The 18,331-nt window shown below is 39.4% G+C and overlaps 1 protein-coding gene across 2 annotated transcripts in view; it reads right to left on the reverse strand.

The window, feature by feature from the left end:
- Window positions 1-1,372: 1,372 nt before the first annotated feature.
- The window catches only part of LOC140508285 (uncharacterized), a 37,269-nt gene continuing 20,310 nt past the window's right edge, over window positions 1,373-18,331 (reverse strand). For both annotated transcript variants that reach the window (XM_072616084.1, XM_072616085.1), the window contains 2 exons: window positions 14,605-14,731; window positions 1,373-11,486 (listed from right to left, as the gene is read on the reverse strand). In XM_072616084.1, the coding sequence (XP_072472185.1) occupies window positions 8,521-11,486; window positions 14,605-14,731 (3,093 nt within the window). In that variant the 3' untranslated portion in view covers window positions 1,373-8,520. The remainder of the gene's footprint in view (window positions 11,487-14,604; window positions 14,732-18,331) is intronic.

The following is an 18,331-nucleotide window of genomic DNA, read 5'->3' on the forward strand; positions in this document are numbered from 1 at the left end:
TTTTTCATGTAATTCCAAATTATTATTGTCCAGAAAGTTTGGACAAATATAAGGTTTTACCAATCATCTATTAGTTCATCTTCCAGTCTGACCATAGTACCTTTAACATGGTTAGTTTCCAGTATTTTTATTAGCATTTTGACAAGCTGCTGGGTATGAGACAGAGGTGAATTTTTAAAAAATGTTCAGATTTCTCTTATTAGTAAATGATCATTTTGATAAGGTTATTGATCATGTCCATTTCTTCTTCAAACTGTTCAATTCACTTACCCAATATTTATAAATGGTTTTGGGGCATAAAAATGTGAATCATTTCTCAATATATCTGTCACATCAAGCTCTTGGGGCATTTTGTACAAATTTTTTTTTTCCTCAATTAGCAGTATGATTTTTTTAAGCAACTGAGTTAATTTTGTTTCTATGAAAACTTTTTAAAAATTTTACATACTTAAAGCTGTCTCAGCTTCTACGATTTTCCCTTTATTACTTAAGAATTCTCCCCTCAAAGCTCCTCGGAAATGAAAAAAAATAGATATGATCAGGAAGGATGAGAAACAGCTGAACTAAACAAATACAGTGTTTCATGAACCTGAGAGCAGAACTTCCTTGAAAAACAATTTCTTATCTGATAAAAATTGCTGGTAAATCAAGAAAGAGGCTTAGGAGAAAACAGGTTCCTACTAGCATCTTATATTACATAGGACAACGAAATCAAAGTAAGTCCATGAGAGGGGAAAAAAAGCAGCAAGATCTGAATTTAAGGAATACAATATGGAATGTTGAAAAAGGCCAGATAAGATCACTTTCACTACTTTGACCAAGAAAAGCATTTTCAACCTTCAAAAAAAAGGTACAAAGGTACAAAGAAAAAGTCGTTTCAAATGCACCAAACCAAAACGATTTCACACAGATAAAAACAGCAATACAAGGAGGATGAGGACTTAAACAAATAGGCCAAAACAAAAACAACAAACCCAGAAAAGCGAACATTTGCATTAAATATTTCAAATTAGGCTCTGCTCTCCAACAATATCTGGGTAACCAACAGAAAGACTTAATAGCAAAAATCATTACCCAGTGAATAAGGTGGTCAAAGGTTATGTCCAAGATTCCAAGGGTCCCGCCACTTAAATGACTTACGGTAAATCCCATCAGCCTCCTTGTCAATCACTCACCTGGACAAGGGCAACTTGGAGCCCTGGTTTCTGGGATGCATGGTGCTTCTGTTCTCCCCAGCTGGGAGAGGACAGCTATTTTGGGAACTGGAAAGCCTGCTCATGGGAATAGAAATGGGAAACCATTGGGAAAGAAATCCATTTCAATTCAATCAGCCTGTAACTCACAGATTGTGAATCACAAGTGAAGAAATTAATAGATGAATAAGGCTTTATTAATAATTATTACTTCTTAGTGGATAATTTCAACTATACAAGTATCTTTGTAGGAATACTCATTGCATTAAGCTCAATACTAGAATGCTTTTTCTAAAGGCTAAGTTCCTTTCTTTTAAGTGGGTAAGTTCCTCTTTCCAGTAACTGTAGAAATTGACATGTATCAAAAAACTAGCATCCCTAAATATGTCTTTCTCCAGAACAAGATTTCTAAGGCAATCTCGCCTTGGCAGGAAGAATGATAGACCGTAACACCAATCATGACAGTACATCTGAAAACTGCTGCAGTGAGTAATTTCAAGGATCTACTCGCGTCATATAAAGAACTCTATTCAGCAATAAACTAAACATTGTTCAACAAAGCATAACATTCATAGCAACATCCTTAATCAATACCAAGTATCCAAGTAAAGTCCGCATCATCCACCCCTAGGTCATGCTAAGAACAATCTTCTTAATCCGCACCAAGTGTCCAAGTAAAATCCTCTTTCATCTTAACTCCTGCTTGACTTCCAAGTCCCATGGCTCTTCCTCTGTGGGCTGACCACTCCTGACTCTCGCCTGGATTCACAGGTAGGCAGCTCTCTGCTCCTGTTCCATGTCTCAACTCAGGGAAACTGCTCCACTCCACAGCTTCTGCCTCTGGGAAAACAGAGCTTAACAGGACAACAAAAATATTGACACACACCACCAGCACCGTCGTCTCAATTCAACTCCAAAGTCCAGAACAGCTCTCAAAAGAGGCTTAGCCTCATGGGCATACTTCTGCCCTACAGCTGAATTCACTTTCAAAGTTCCCAGGCTCCTTCAGTAAGTCTGCCCCCAGAGGTCTCTCTCAGCCCAGAGGTCTCCACCAGCTCTCTTGTTCTCTCCTTCTCATCTACTGCTCACCCCTTCAAAGCTGGTTCTCTGCTTGTTTGCTTTCTCAACACCAGCTCTCTCTTTATATACAGTTCTACTCAGTATCTGATTGGCTAGAACCCACATGTACATATCTGATTGGTTAAAACTCAAGCCAGAAAAACATCAAAGATCCTACTTAGCTTGCCTTTACGTAGACCTTTACAGGTCCTAATCCCAAAGAATCCTAGTTTTTATAGTTGTTACACCCTAGAAATATCCCATATGCCCCCCAAATACCCACATTCCAAATACTGGCTATGATCCCAAGGTACACTCAACTTGCTTCAGGAGGAACCTGCCCATGAATAAATGACATTTTCCCAAATATTTAGATCTAACTTTATTTGTATAAAAAAGTGTTTTGCAATTGTGTTCACAGTTCCTGGGTTTCTCTTGGCACATAAACCCCCAAATATTTTATATAGTCTAGTTATTTCAAATGGAATTTCTCTATCTCTTGCTGCTGAGCTTTACTGGTAACATAGTAATGCTGATGATTTCTGTGGATTTTATATTCTGCAAATTAACAAACTAATTGTTTCAAGTCAGTTCTCAGTTGATTCTCTAAGTATGTCATATCATCTGCAAAAAATGAGTTTTGTTTCTTCACTGCCTATTCTAATTCCTTCGATTCCTTCTTCTTATTGCTAAAGTTAACATTTTTAGTACAACATTGGATAAGAGCATCCTTTCTTTACCCTTGGCCTTACTGGGAATGCTTCTAGCTTATCCCCATTACATACAATTCTTTTCATTTTAAGGCCAACTCCCATTTATTCCTATGCTTTCTAGTGTTTTGAATAGGAATGGGTGCCGAATTTTGTCAAAAGCTTTTTCTGAATCTATTGCCATAATCCTATGATTTGTTAGTTTTATACTGACAGTTTTCTTAATATTGAACCCCTGCATTTCTGCTAAAATCCCACCTGGCCACGGTGTAATTCCTGATGATAAATTGTTGCAATTTCTCTGTTAATGTTTTATTTAAAATTTTTGCATCAATATTCATTAGGGAAGCTGCTGCATAATTTTTTTTCTCTGTTTCGGCTCTTCCCAGTTTTGGCATCAGCACCTTATTTGTATCACAAAAGGAGCCTGGCAGGACTCCTATACCTATTTTCCCAAATAGTTTACATAGTATTGGAATTAACTATTCTTTAAATGTGTGGGAGAATTACTTGTAATCCATCTGGCCTTGGAGATTTTTTTCTAAGGGAGTTCATTAATGACTTGCTTGATTTTTTTCTAAAATGGGATTATTTCTTCCTCTTTTAATTTGAGCAATTTATATTTTGTAAATATTCATTCATTTCATTAAATTGCTATAGAGTTGGGTAAAATGGCTACTAATCATGGCTTTAATTTCCTCGTCATTGGTGGCATATTCGCTCTTTTCATTTTTTGATACTGGTCATTTGGTTTTCTTCTTTTTTGTAATCACATTAACCAAAGGTTTATCTTTTATTTTTTTTCCTGAAAACCAGCTCCTAATTCTATTTATTACTGTAGCATGCGTTCAGGGAAGACTAGTACCTCTGCTGTGAAAGCTCCCAAGCCCTTCTCGGCAGGGCTTTCCACCTTTTGTGTCCACTTGTATCTAACTTACACCTGTGACTCCAAGAAGCGGTAGCATGCGCAGTAGCCACAACTGGGAAATCATTTGGCACATGAGCTAAATGAGGCTGACATTAACCAAGGAGTCTCAAAACCACTGGTGAATGAAGATGTCCACTCCAAACATGTGAAGAATTCTCCTGGTGGAATGGGTGGATGAGAACAATTTGTTTCTACAGCCATGAAGGCAGCTGAAGCAGGTGCTGTGAACAACCCAGAGCTTGATTAAGCCAAGATATACCAAGATCATTCACTGGCCATCTTAAGCTAAACCAGTCATCTTGATTCAGTCCTGTCACTCGACTGTGATGACTGGAGGAGAGAGGAGGCCAATGACTCTCTGTACAAGTCTGCCTCACTTAAATCCAATTTACCCACAAATCAAGGTATCACCCATGCCATTTTGCCAATCTCAAATTCCTGTGGTGACAAGCAGGTGTGGATACACTGAGAGCTCTAGTCACAATCCTGAATACAGGGGGCCCAGGTCATATGCTTGTTGTCTCACTGGAAGCAGCAGTGGGATTTGCCAGCCCCCCCAGGTAACTGAACAGTCTATTAAGGATCGTATTGCTCATCTCTTGGTGTGAGGAAGTGGCTAGAAAGAGTGCCATAAAGTCAATGCAACTAAGATTAAGAGGGAAGCAGAAAGCAGGGAAAGAATTTTAACAACCAGTGCCTCTGATATAGGTCTCATTTCTAAAATATACAGAGAATTGAGTCAAATTTATCAGAATACAGGTCATTCTCTAACTGATAAATGGTCAAAGGATATGAACAGGCAGTTTTCAGATAAAAAAAATTAAAGCTATATATAGTAACATGAAAACAGGCTCTAAATCACTATTAGAGAAATGCAAATAACTCTGAGGTACCATATTACATCTATTAGACTGGCTAACATGACAAAACACAGAAATGATAAATGTTGGAGAAGCTATGGGAAAATTGGAACAGTAATGCATTGTTGGTGGAGTTGTAAACTACCCAAACATTCTGGAGAGCAATTCAGAACTATGCCAAAAGGGCTATAAAAATATGTGTAACCCTTTGACCTGCAATACCATATTTAGGGATCTATCCTAAAGAAATCATAAAAATGAGGGAAAAAACTCACATGTAAAAAAATATTTACAACAGCTCTTTTTGTGGTAGCCAAGAATTACAAATTGAGGGGATGGCCATCAATTGAGGAACGCCTGAACAAGTTGTGGTATACCAATATAATGGAATACTGTTGTGCCATAAGAAATGATGAGCAGGTGGAATTCAGAAAAACTTGGAAGGACTTAAAGGAATTGATTCTGAGTGAAGTGAGCAGAACCAGAAGAACACTGTACACAGTAGCAGCCACACTGGGTGATGACATGGCTCTTCTCAGCAACAGAAGGATCTAAGGCAAGTCCAAAAGGCTCAGAATGGAAAATGGTATCTATGCACATTCAGAGGAAGAACTATGGAATCTGAATGCAGATCAAGGCAAACCATCCGTTCTCTAGGTTTTCTGTGTTTATTTGGGTTTGTCCTTCCTTTTTCGTGGTTTGTACCATTGGTTCTAATTCTTCTTTGCAACATTACTAAGATGAAAATGTTTAATATGAATATATCAGATTGCACAGTGTCTTGGAGAGGGGAAGGAAGAAAATTTAACACTCAAAAGTTTATGGAAACGAATGAGGAAAACTAAAAATGAATTTTTTAAAAAGGGGGAAAAAAAAGGAAATGTACCCTAAAAATCATCTGCTTACCAACCCTGGCCTGACTACCATGGAAGATAGGGAATACCACTCCATGGTCAAAACATACACAAAAATGTACAATAATGTTTGCAAAAAAAGATTCCACTTTAAATCAGTACATGGAATGCGTGCACTAAAAGTCATTTTCCTAAAGCCCAGCTCTGACCATATCATGCCCCTCTCCCACTTAATAAACTCCGGTGGCTGCCTACTGTTTCTAGGAGCAAATACAAAATGCAGTAGGGCATTCAAAACCCTGCATAACTAGGCCCTCTCCTATCTTTCCATTCTTCTTACACCTTTCTCCCCATTTCCTCTTCCATTCAGTGACACTGGCCTCTGGGAGATTTCACTGACAAGACCCTCCAGCTCTCAGCATTTTCTCTGTCTCTCCCCCATGCCTGGGATAATCACCACCCTCTGCTCTGATCACTGACCTGCCTAGCTTCCTTTAAGGCCCTGGTAAAATCCCGCCTTTGGGAGCAAGTCTTCTCCAAGCCCTCTTAATGCCAGTCTCTTCAATGCTATCTATGCCCCATCTGTCCTGTCTATACCTCACTTTGTACAGATTTGTAGGTTGTCTCCCCCTACATTGTAAGCTCCCTGAGGCCAGGGACTGTCACTTTTTCTATCTTCAGTGCTTAGCATAGAGCCTGGTACATATTGGGGTTGCTCTGGTGTTCACTCCTGTCTGACACTTCCAAGGACCACTGGCCAGAGGCTTCATTTGACATCATTTGATGACCTTGCTGAAGTCTGCTGGGATTTAGAAACATCTGATTAACAAGTGGCACCCCTTTCACTGGTTGAGGGTTCAGTTATGACATTCATGCAATACATGTGACAATCATTTGCCTTTGATCATTTCCCCATTTCCTTTAAAAAGGCACATTACCTTAAAAAAATCAATAGGTCTCAAATAAAAGAGTATGATTTACAACATCCAATGCAACTGGTTGAAGAAAATGGGTTTCCTCTGAGTATTAAGCAATGTGAGCAAATTTCCCGTGGGTAAGATCTGGCATTCTGTGTCTCTGTGTCTTTCTCTTTTTTATCTCTCTCTCTCTCTCTCTCTCTCTCTCTCTCAGTTGAGCTATACATGATTTAGCCAACTAACTTTACTATGAGACTAAGGATCCAAGGAATGACAGGCATGAAAATAGTCAGTATGTCCATACTGATTTAATATTTGCAAAGCACTTAACAAATATTGTTTAATTAAATCCTCATTTCAACTCTGAGAGCTAAGATGCCCTTATTGTCCCCATTTACAGAAGGGGAAACTCAGGCAGGATCAGATGACATAACTTGTCCAGGGACATGCAACTAGGAAGTACCACAGGCTTAATTGGAATTCATGTAGCCCCTTAAAGAAAGCATTACAGAATTAAAGTCCAAAAGATACTAAGACATTTAAAGAAAGAATTTTTCTGCCAGCAAAGAACAGGAAACAGTATGAGTAGCAATTGATGGGGGAGTGGCTAAAGAAATGAAGTCTATGAATGTCATGAAATAAAGAGGAGGGATGGCAAATAATAGGATTGCAGAGAAAAAAGCTTAAACGTATATGGTTTTATGTACAGGATGAAATTTGGGGATGTTTAATGAGGTCTCTTTTGGTGGAAGGTCTAATGAAGTCTGTGCTGCAGCAGGAGGCTTTCCCTTGGTAATCCAATCCCAAAGCTTTTTCTCCAGCATGATTTCTCCAAAGTACAGTTAAGTAGAATCTCACGTGGAAGCCCTTTCACACCCCCTGCCTTTATCCGCCTTCATTCCACTAGGAACAAGGTTGTCTACTGATCACCATCCTGCAGAGAAAAGCATGACCATTTAAGCACATTGGTGAGGCTTCTCTCCACAATGAATCCTCTGATAGAAAGTTAAGAGGTGATCTCTAGCTAAAAGCCTTCCCACAATGAGACCAAAGGGAATTGCTCCTCAGAATAGTTTCTCTAATTCTCAAGAACCTCTGAACTCCATTTGAATGCCTTTTCTTCTTCATGACAATGATCAGATTTCTATCCCGTAAGACTTCTGAGAAGGGAAATGATATGATTGTTGCCTAAAGCCATCACCACCTTGATTATATTCATAAGGTTTCTCCCAAGACTGGAAGCTCGTGATACATATGTTAAGAGTGGTAATTAAAAGCTGTGACACATTCATGACAGTCATGAGGGTCACTTCCAGTGGGGAGTCTATGATGTTTCACTAAATCTGAGATCAGTGGAAATCATTCCACATTTATTACATTCCTAAGACTTCTGTTTACACTACACATTTTCTGGTGAATAGCAAGACTGGAGGCCTATCTAAAAGTCTTTCCACATTGATTACATCCATAAGGCTTCTTGACTGTGTAGATTCTCTGATGTGCAGCAAGAATGTATCTGTGCAAAATCATTTCCATGCTGATGACATTCAGAAGGCTTCTCTGAAATGTGGATTATCTGATGCACAGCAAGATACCACCTCATTATGAAAGGTTTCCACATGGATTACATTAAAAAAAGTATCTCTCCGTTGTGGATTGTCTAATGTGCAGCAAAATGGAGATCTTTTACGAAAGTCATTCCATCCACTGTGGATTCTCTAATGGTTATGCAGCCAGACTCTGCCTCTTTGTAAAAGTTTTTCCACATTGATTATACTCATAAGGCTTCTCCCCAGTGTGGATTCTCTGATGGTTACAAAGATGGCACCTCTGTAAGAAAGTCTCTCCACACTGATTACATTCAAAACATTTCTCTCCATCCTGGATTGTCTGATGGTAAGGAAGAGGGAGCTCTTTCTGAAGCGTTTTCCAAATTGATTATACTGAAAAGGTTTCTCTGCACTGTGGATTACCTGCTGGGCAGCAAGATACAGTTTAATTATGAAACCCTTTCCACATTGATTTCATTCATATGGTTTCTTTCCAATGTGGATTCTCTGATATGCAGCAAGATGGGCGCTCTTTCTGACAGCTTTTGCACACTGATTACATTAAAAGATTTCTCTCCACTGTGGATTCTCTGATGGGCATCAAGACTCTGCCTCCTTTTGAAACGCTTTCCACATTGATTACATTCAAAAGGTTTCTCTCCACTGTGGATTCTCTGATGTGCAGTAAGACTGGATCTCGTTCTGAAACTCTTTCCACACTGATTACATTCAAAAGGTTTCTCTCCACTGTGGATTCTCTGATGGCCAGCAAGAATACTCCGCTCTCTGAAAGCTTTTCCACATAGATTACATACGTAGGGTTTCTCTCCAGTATGGATTCTCTGGTGTACAGCAAGATTGCCCTTGTCTGTGAAAGCCTTTCCACAGTGATTACATTGATAAGGTTTCTCTCCAGTGTGGATTCTCTGATGAGCACTAAGTTTGCTTCTGCTAGTGAAAGCCTTTCCACACTGATTACACTGATAAGGTTTCTCGCCAGTGTGGATTCTCTGATGTGCAGCAAGATGGTACCTCTCTATGAAAGTCTTTCCACACTGATTACATTCAAAAGGTTTCTCTCCACTGTGGATTCTCTGATGAACAACAAGACGGGAGCTCGTTCTGAAACTCTTTCCACATTGATTACATTCAAAAGGTTTCTCTCCACTGTGGATTCTGTGATGGACAGCAAGACTGCCCCTATTTGTGAAAGTCTTTCCACAGTGATTACATTCATATGGCTTCTCTCCAGTGTGGATTCTCTGATGTCCAGCAAGACTGAACCTATCTCTAAAAGCCTTTCCACATTGATTACATTCAAAAGGTTTCTCTCCAGTGTGGATTCTCTGATGTCCAGCAAGACTGCCCCTGTCTCTGAAAGCATTTCCACAGTGATTACACTCAAAAGGTTTCTCTCCAGTGTGAATTCTCTGATGAACAACAAGACGGGAGCTCGTTATGAAAGTCTTTCCACATTGATTACATTCAAAAGGTTTCTCTCCACTGTGGATTCTATGATGGACACAAAGACTCTCCAGTCTTGTGAAAGCCTTTCCACATTGATTACACTCATAAGGCTTTTCTCCAGTATGGATTCTCTGATGTACAGCAAGACTTCCGCTGTCTGTGAAAGCCTTTTCACAATGATTACATTCAAAAGGTTTCTCACCACTGTGGATTCTATGATGGGAAATAAGACTCTCCCTCCTCGTGAAAGCCTTTCCACATTGATTACATTCATAAGGCTTCTCTCCAGTGTGGATTCGTTGATGTGCAGCAAGATTGCCCCTGTCTCTGAAAGCCTTTCCACAGTGATTGCATTCATAAGGTTTCTCTCCAGTATGGATTCTCTGATGGGCAGCAAGATGGCACCTCTGCAAGAAAGTTTTTCCACACTGACTACACTCAAAAGGTTTCTCTCCGTTGTGGATTCTCTGATGGGTATCAAGACTCTCCCTCTTTGGGAAAGTCTTTCCACAGTGACTACCTTCATAAGGCTTCTTTCCAGTGTGGATTCTCTGATGTGCATTAAGACTGGAGCTCTGTGTGAAAGCTTTTCCACACTGATTACATTCAAAAGGTTTCTCTCCACTGTGGATTCTCTGATGGGCAATAAGACTCCGCTTTGTTGTGAAAGCCTTTCCACATAGATTACATACATAAGGTTTCTCTCCAGTATGGATTCTCTGATGTACAGCAAGATTGCCCTTGTCTGTGAAAGCCTTTCCACAGTGATTACATTGATAAGGTTTCTCTCCAGTGTGGATTCTCTGATGGGCACCAAGTTTGCTCCTGCTAGCAAAAGCCTTTCCACATTGATTACACTCATAAGGTTTCTCTCCAGTATGAATTCGCTGATGTCCAGAAAGCTGGGAGCTCGTTCTGAAATTCTTTCCACACTGATTACATTCAAAAGGTTTCTCTCCACTGTGGATTCTGTAATGGGCAACAAGATTCTGTCTCTTTGTGTAAGCTTTTCCACATTGATTACATTCATAAGGCTTCTCTCCGGTGTGAATTCTCTGATGGGCAGTAAGATTGGAACTCTGCGTGAAAGTTTTTCCACACTGATTACATTCAAAAGGTTTTTCTCCACTGTGGATTCTATGATGAGCAACAAGACTCTCCCTCCTTGTGAAAGCCTTTCCACACTGATTACATTCAAGAGGGTTCCCTTCCCTGTGGTTTCTCTGATGACCAATAAGGAGAGATCTGTAGCAGACAGTCTCCTCACATTCATGGTATTCATAAAACTTCTCCTCAGTATGAACCTTATGAGATTTATTAAAATCTGAGTTACAACTGACGGCCTTCCAGCACTGAGGACATGCATAACTTTTCATTCCAGGGTGAAATCTAGTATAACAAGGAAAAGAGGAGTGACAGGATGAATCTCCTTCCCATCCATTATATTCACTAGGCTCCTCTCCAATAGGAATTTGCTGATGAGTAATGAGCGCAGAGTTCTGACCCAAGGCCTTCCCAGCTTCATTTCTTACACAAAGCATTTCTCCAGTCTCACTTTTCTGACGTCTCATAAGGTCTGAACTCCAGTTCCAGGCCATTTCCCATTGATTACCTGGATACAGTGACATTTCAGGAGCCTTCTCATAGGACTGAAAAAGCTCTACCTCTTCAGTAAAGCATTTGCTGTATTCACAGTCCTGAACACAGTCATTCCCTGAGGTTATTTTCTTGTAATCATTTAGGATACAAGACTGTCTGAATCTCTTTCCAATTTCATCAATTTCACAGTCACTCTTTGGATTTTTATCTAACTTGACATCAGAGTCACAGATTTCTCTCAGCTTGAAGTCCCAGGGACCATCACTCATGAATCTGTGCAGACCATGTTTTTGCAGAAAAATTTCAAGATTTCTAGTTACTTCATCTTCTTCAAACCTGCTCTCTGAATCTGAAGAAAACAAACAATCAAACATATATACACCAAAAGATATACACATATAAGTATATGCAATAGCAATGGTTACTGGAGACTTAGGTGGATCATGACCTTCTCATTAACAGCCTAAATGCAATAAAACTTTGTGCACTCTCAGAGCAAACACTAGCATTTAATAGACTGTATCAGCGTAAGGAGAAGAGACAGATTCTGAGGGTGACAAAGCAGGTGTACACCACAGAGTTCTGGACCCATCAGACGCTCATTTACTCCAAGCTAACATTCACTTTCAACAAAAGCAACAGCCACAAGGCAAGATGGTGACCAGACTTAATTTCAACATTTTAGGGTGATTCTCCATAGGACAAACATTTGTTGGAGAGAAACTTGGAGAGAAAACTGAGCCAATACAGGGTCTGCAACCTTCCAACACAAAGGTGAGGAGCTTTCAGAGATTTGCTGAATAGCACCACACTTATGCATCTAGGCCAGAACACCTGTAAACATTCAAAGCGGTTTGATGACAATGGTGAGGAAATGCAAAACCTAATAAAGAAATAATGAAAATGCTATAGGGCCTACGAGTCCCTGGGTTTGTTCTTGCAGCTGTTCTCCCAGGAATCACATACGATGCAGAGTTTTTCAAATGGGGTTATCGCTTACTATCTCTTCCTGCATGGTTTTGTTGGTGATATAGAGGAATGCTGGTGATTTACATAGGTTTAAATTATACCCTGCTTCTTTGCTAAAATTATTCAGTGCTTTAATAAACTTTTTGATTGAGTCTTTGGGATTTTCTAAGTATATCACCATATCATCTGCCACAAAAATTGAGTTGTATAAGCTCATTCCCCATTCTGATTACTTCTATCTCCCCTTGTCTTCCTACTGTATTTCCAATATAATAGTGAATAGTGGAGGTGACAGTGGGCATCCTTGTTTCACCCCTGATCTTCCTGGAAGGCTTCCAGTTTATCCCCAATGCAAATAATGCTTGATGATACGTTTAGTTAAATGCTTTTCTTTTTTAAATCAATTTCAGGAAAAATCTATGAATGCTTATAGTTTCAAGGATTTGTAATTGAAATGAAGGTTGCATTTGATTGAAAGCTTATACTTCAGTTATTAATATAACCCATGATTTTTTGTTACTTCAATTGATATAATCAATTATGAGAAATTTATCAGTAAGCTTAAGCAGCCCCCTCCATTCTCTGTATAAATCCAACTCAGGCTGAACTTGCAATCTTTGCAATATATTGTGGTAATTCTCTCTCTGGTACCTTACTCAGGATTCTGGCATTCATATTCATTCATGACACTGGTCTATTATTTTCTCTTTTTTATTCTTCCTGATGTGAGTATCAATACCATATTTCATAAAAGGAGTTTGACGTACCCCTTCTTTGCCTAGTTTTTCAAATCACTGATTAAATATTGGAATTAATCTTCAATGTTGGGTAAAATTCCCTTTCAAATCCCCCTGCTACTGAGGGCTTTTTCTCAGAAGATTCATTTATGGCCTGTTTGATTTCTTTTTCTAAAATAGGTTTACTTAGATGTTCTATTTCCTCTTCTGTTAATACCAAGAGAATAGGGTTCCAGCACTAAATGCCTGCACTCCCAGCAAATTCCAACAGGATTAATTTTTATGTGATAATTGCTCCATTTTACCTCTTCCTACCTAATTTTACTTTATTTTTTTACCTCTTCAAACATCTATTAATGTGCAATATATCCTCCTTTTGGGGTGATTCCTGGGGTTTTGTTCTTTTTTTATGTTAACATATATTAGCATTCAGTTCATATACTTTGAAACATATTCCATAAATTGTCATGAAAACACAGTTTCCTCATATCAGTTATTAATCATGCCTTAGACAAACTGTCCATTTGGCCTACACTAGTGTTGCTTATACTCCATCATAGGCTTGCAAAATGCTTAGGTCATATGAATTCACAGACCACTGAAATAAACTATTTTCACCACTTTGACAAATTATTTTTTAATTTTTTTCAATTTATGTAATAAAACAAGGATTTCTGTACTATAAATAGTACTATAAAAATGATGATTGTACATGAAACTGCAAATCCACTATGGATAACATCCTATTTTTTGCAAATTTAGAAGAGAATTATCATATAAATTTTTTTTCTCCCTCCCTTCAGTGTTGACTACAATGACATAAAAATAGGGACGTATGTGTCTGTGCAGGCATTTGTGTGTGCATGTACTTAGTTCCAGACACGTGGCTTTACAGTTTTCCCAACAATGATTTTTTACCAAATAATGAATTGTTATCTCAAATGTTTTTATACTTCTCAAATACAGGGTTATTAAGTTTATTTGCTGCTGTATCCATACGCTACTCCACACTAATCTATCTTTTTCTATTTCTTATCAAGAACAAGAGAGTTTTGATATTTATTGACTTACAATAAAGCATTTACTGCTAAACATCCTTTACTGACATTTTTCTTATTGTTTCCTATATTTTTGACTTTTTGCTTTTCTCAAATGAATGTTCTCATTACTTTTTCTGAGTAAAAAACACTTTGGGTATTTCAGTGGAATGGTATCAAATATCAGTTTGGATAAAATTGTAATTTTTACTATATTGGCCCTGCCTACCCATGAACAATTAATAGTTCTATAATTATTTAAATATGATTTTATTTGTATATAAAGGTTTTTATAGTTTGGTTTACATAATTGCTGTTTTTGTTCTGGCAGTTGGAATTCCAGGTATTTTATACTGACTAGAGTTGGGGGTAATTTGTTTTCTCCTTTAAGGAGATTCTTAGAGAGCCAAGTACTTCCTGTCCTGTTCTGCCACACTGCCAGAATCTCCTCCCATTCTATGTAGCACAACATTTTCAGTGAAGTTATTAGACATCTTCACTGAGGACGAATATGGCATTAAGGTCAGACACCTGACTGGTGGTAAATTATTTAACTTAAAAGGTGACAAGCCAAGACCAGTGGAGAGGTGGTACACACAGAAGAGTGTGCACTCAATGAAGCTTCTGAGGCTGAGAGGCATCAGAATAGGGATCCATTCTCTGCCACTTGTGAAAATTTTGGCCTGACAAGTAACATCAAGAAAGGAAAGAAAATGGTCCTTACCCAGAGACAGCAGGTTCTGGACATTCTCCAGCGTGACTTCCTTGTACAGCTCTTTCTGAAAATGGTCCAAGAGGCCCCACTCCTCAGTAGTGAAGTCCACAACCACATCCTTGAATGTCACCAACTCCTAAACCATCAAAAGTCACACAATTTAGAGTTGAGAGAATCCAGAAAGCAGCTAGGCCAACCTTCATCAACTAGTAAGAGAAAATTGAAGCCCAGACAAGGAATCTGCCTAACACTTGTATAACCTTTATGAGCGTCAGAGCCAACACTTGAAATCAGTTACTAAGAGCACAATGGAATATGGAAAAAGCATTTTACATTTGAAGGGAGAATCATGATGGAATAATCAAAATGAGAAAAATGTTTTAGTACACAATGCTTCTCCTGAAGGAATTAGGAACAATAAATGTGCTTTATTGGTGATATACAACAACCTGTACATAAGATAGTGGAGTCATATATAATTTCCCTCTGTCCTAAGTGACATATTAAGAATATTCTAGAGGTGGAGTCAAGATGGTGGAGTGAGAGCAATGACTCACCTAAGCTCTTGGACAAACTCCTTCGGATACCTCTGAAAGGAGAATCTGACTAAATTTTGGAGGTGTGGAATCCAGTGGGAGATAGACGGTGACGGATTCGGAGCCCAGGTTAGACTGGAAGGTCCATGGGAAGGATCTGTTCTGTGGAGGCGAGCCCTCAGCGCACAGTGCAGCACGGTCAGCGCAGCAGAGCGGAAGGGACACAAGAAACCTGAGAGCAGCAGGCAGAACCAGCGGAGCAGCACCGAGGGCGGGAGACAAGCCAAAATGAACCAGTGAGAGCCACTGAGCACCGGATATCAGCGCAGCAGCTCCTGAGACCTTCAGCCCGAAGATTAAACTTCGGTAAGTCACCTACTTGAACTTCCGGGAGCCAGGATGGCGGAGTGATCAGTAAATGCTCTCTCCTCCCCCCTTGATGACCATGAAAGAACCATAAAGTATTTCCCTAGAAAAATCTTGGATCAGCAGGAACAGCAGAAGGGGGCAAATAGTCTCATAACACTTGAGGCTAGGAAAATAGCTAAGGGGGATTCCGCCTACTGTGGAGGAGGCAAACTGGAAGGACAGAGGACCCAGGGCAGAGAAAACTCGCACATGGACCCAGGCAAGCCTCAGCACCAGGAGAGGAGCCCCGGGGGGGGGGGGGGGGGGTTGGAACAGGCATTAGCATCTAGGCGTGCCTCAGCCCTCCAGGGGAAACAGGAAGACAATAGGGCAGCTGGGATCACCATCCCCTGAGCTTGTCTTTGCCTCAGTTCAGCTGAGGAGATCTCCTGTGACCAGACCACTCCTCCCCCACACTTAACAAGCCAACCCCAAGGCTGATCAGAGAAACACAAAACAAAAACCTGCTCTTAGCTTTTTCACACATCAGCTCAACACAAAGTTCTGTAGCTTCTGACTGAAAGAACCAGAAGCCACAACACTCAGTCAACATCATGAACAAGAAAAAGCAGATGAAGTGTGAAGAAATCATAGAATCTTTCTACAGGGATAAGGACCAAAACACAAACACCAAGGAGGTCAGAGCTGAGACTGTACTTCCATCTGAAACTTCAGAAGGGACTATGAACTGCTCACAAGCACAAGCAGCTCTCCTGGAACAGCTGAAGAAGGAAATAGAAGAAAAACTGGCCAATGATTTTAAAATTATAAAAAAAGAATTCACTGATGAGAACATCTCTTTGAAAAGGAAAATTGAACAAATGGAAAAGGAAGTTCAAAAATTAACTGGAGAAAATAACTCCCTAAAAGGAATAGTTGATCATACAGAAAAGGAAACCCAAAAGGGAAAATTGGTCAAATGGAAAAGGAAGCACAAAACCTAAATGGGAAAATTGGTCTAATGGAAAAGGAAGTACAAAAATTAACTGGAGAAAATAGCTCCTTAAAAGGAAAAATTAGTCAGATGGAAAAGGAGATGCAAAAGTTAACTGAAGAAAACAATTTGATAAAGATCAGAATTGGGAAATAAAGGGCAGAACAGTTAAAAAAAAAAGATTAGAATTGGGCAAGTAGAAACTAATGACTCAATGAGACAGCAAGAATCAGTGAAACAAAATCTAAAGAATGAAAAGATAGAAGAAAATGTAAAATATTGAATTGGAAAAACAACTGACCTGGAAAATAGATCCAGGAGAGAAAATCTAAGAATTATTGGCCTGCCAGAAACCCATGATGAAGAACAGAGTCTGGACAATATCTTCCAGGAAATCATCAAGGAAAACTGCCCAGAAGTGCTAGATTCAGAGGGCAAAACAGTCATCGAAAGAATCCATTGTTCCCCTCCTGAAAGGGATCCCAAACTCAAAACCCCAAGAAATATCGTTGCCAAATTCCAGAGCTATCAAGTGAAGGAGAAAATACTACAAGCAGCCAGAAAGAAACAATTCAAATATCAAGGACATACAGTCAGGATCACACAGGACCTTGCAGCTTCTACATTAAAAGATCGAAAGAATTGGAACCCAATATTCCGTAAGGCAAAGGAGTTGGGACTACAGCCAAGGATCAACTACCCAGCAAAGTTCAGCATAACATTTCATTCAAGGAGAAAGTCATTCAATGAAATAAGGGATTTCCAGAGCTTCCTGACCAGAACTCAATAGATAATTTGATCTTCAAATGCAGGTCTCAAGAGAATCATAAAAACGTAAACGGGGGAAAAAACAAAAACAAAAACTTGTTACTCAATTGAGGCAAACTGCTTACCTCCCTATAAGGGAAGATGATACCTGTTAATCTTGAGAATTGTGCAGCTATTATGATAAAAGAGATATACATAGAGGGTATAAAGTAAATGATGTCATGTAAAAATATGATTTAAGTATGAGAAGGCATTGTAATAGGAGGTGTAAAAAGGAGGAAGCAGAAAACGGCAAATTACATCACAGGAAGAAAAAATTATAGTAGAGGGAAAGAGGGGAGGGAGATAAGCATTGTTTGAGAGGTACTCTCACCCGATTTGTTTAAAGGAGGGAACAATAAACTTAAGTAGATAATCCCACCTAGCTCTATAGGCAGTAGCAGGGGAAGGGGGAAGAAAGAGGAGGGAGGCTAAGAGGGAGGGAAGAAGCAATAAGAGTAAAGGGGAGTAAAAGGGAGGGGGGCTAAAAGAAGGAGGGGAAGGCTGCAGGAGGAGGTGGTGAAAAGTGAATATTATTGAGGAGGGGAAGGGAGACGGGAGAGATAAAAGCACAAATGGTGGGAAAGAGGATGGAGGGAAATATACAGATTGTAATCATAACTGTGAATGTGAATGGAATGAATTCTCCCATAAAACGGAGACTGATAGCAGAATGGATTAAAAGCCATAATCCAACAATATGCTGCTTACAAGAAACACATTTGAAATGGGGGGATACACATAGGATAAAGGTCAAAGATGGAGCAGAATATATTGTGCTTCAGCTGATGTAAGAAAGGCAGGAATAGCAATCCTAATCTCAGACAAAGCAAAAGCAGAAATAGATCTAATCAAAAGGGATAAGGATGGAAACTATATCCTGCTAAAAGGCACCATAGACAATGAAGCAATATCATTACTAAACATGTATGCTCCAAGTGGTATAGCATCCAGATTCTTAAAGAAGAGGCTGGGAGAGTTCAAGGAAGAAATTGACAGCAAAACTATACTAGTGGGGGACCTCAACCTCCCCCTCTCTGAACTTGATAAA

This window comes from Notamacropus eugenii, chromosome 5, assembly GCF_028372415.1.
Source record: "Notamacropus eugenii isolate mMacEug1 chromosome 5, mMacEug1.pri_v2, whole genome shotgun sequence".
Taxonomy (NCBI): domain Eukaryota; kingdom Metazoa; phylum Chordata; class Mammalia; order Diprotodontia; family Macropodidae; genus Notamacropus; species Notamacropus eugenii.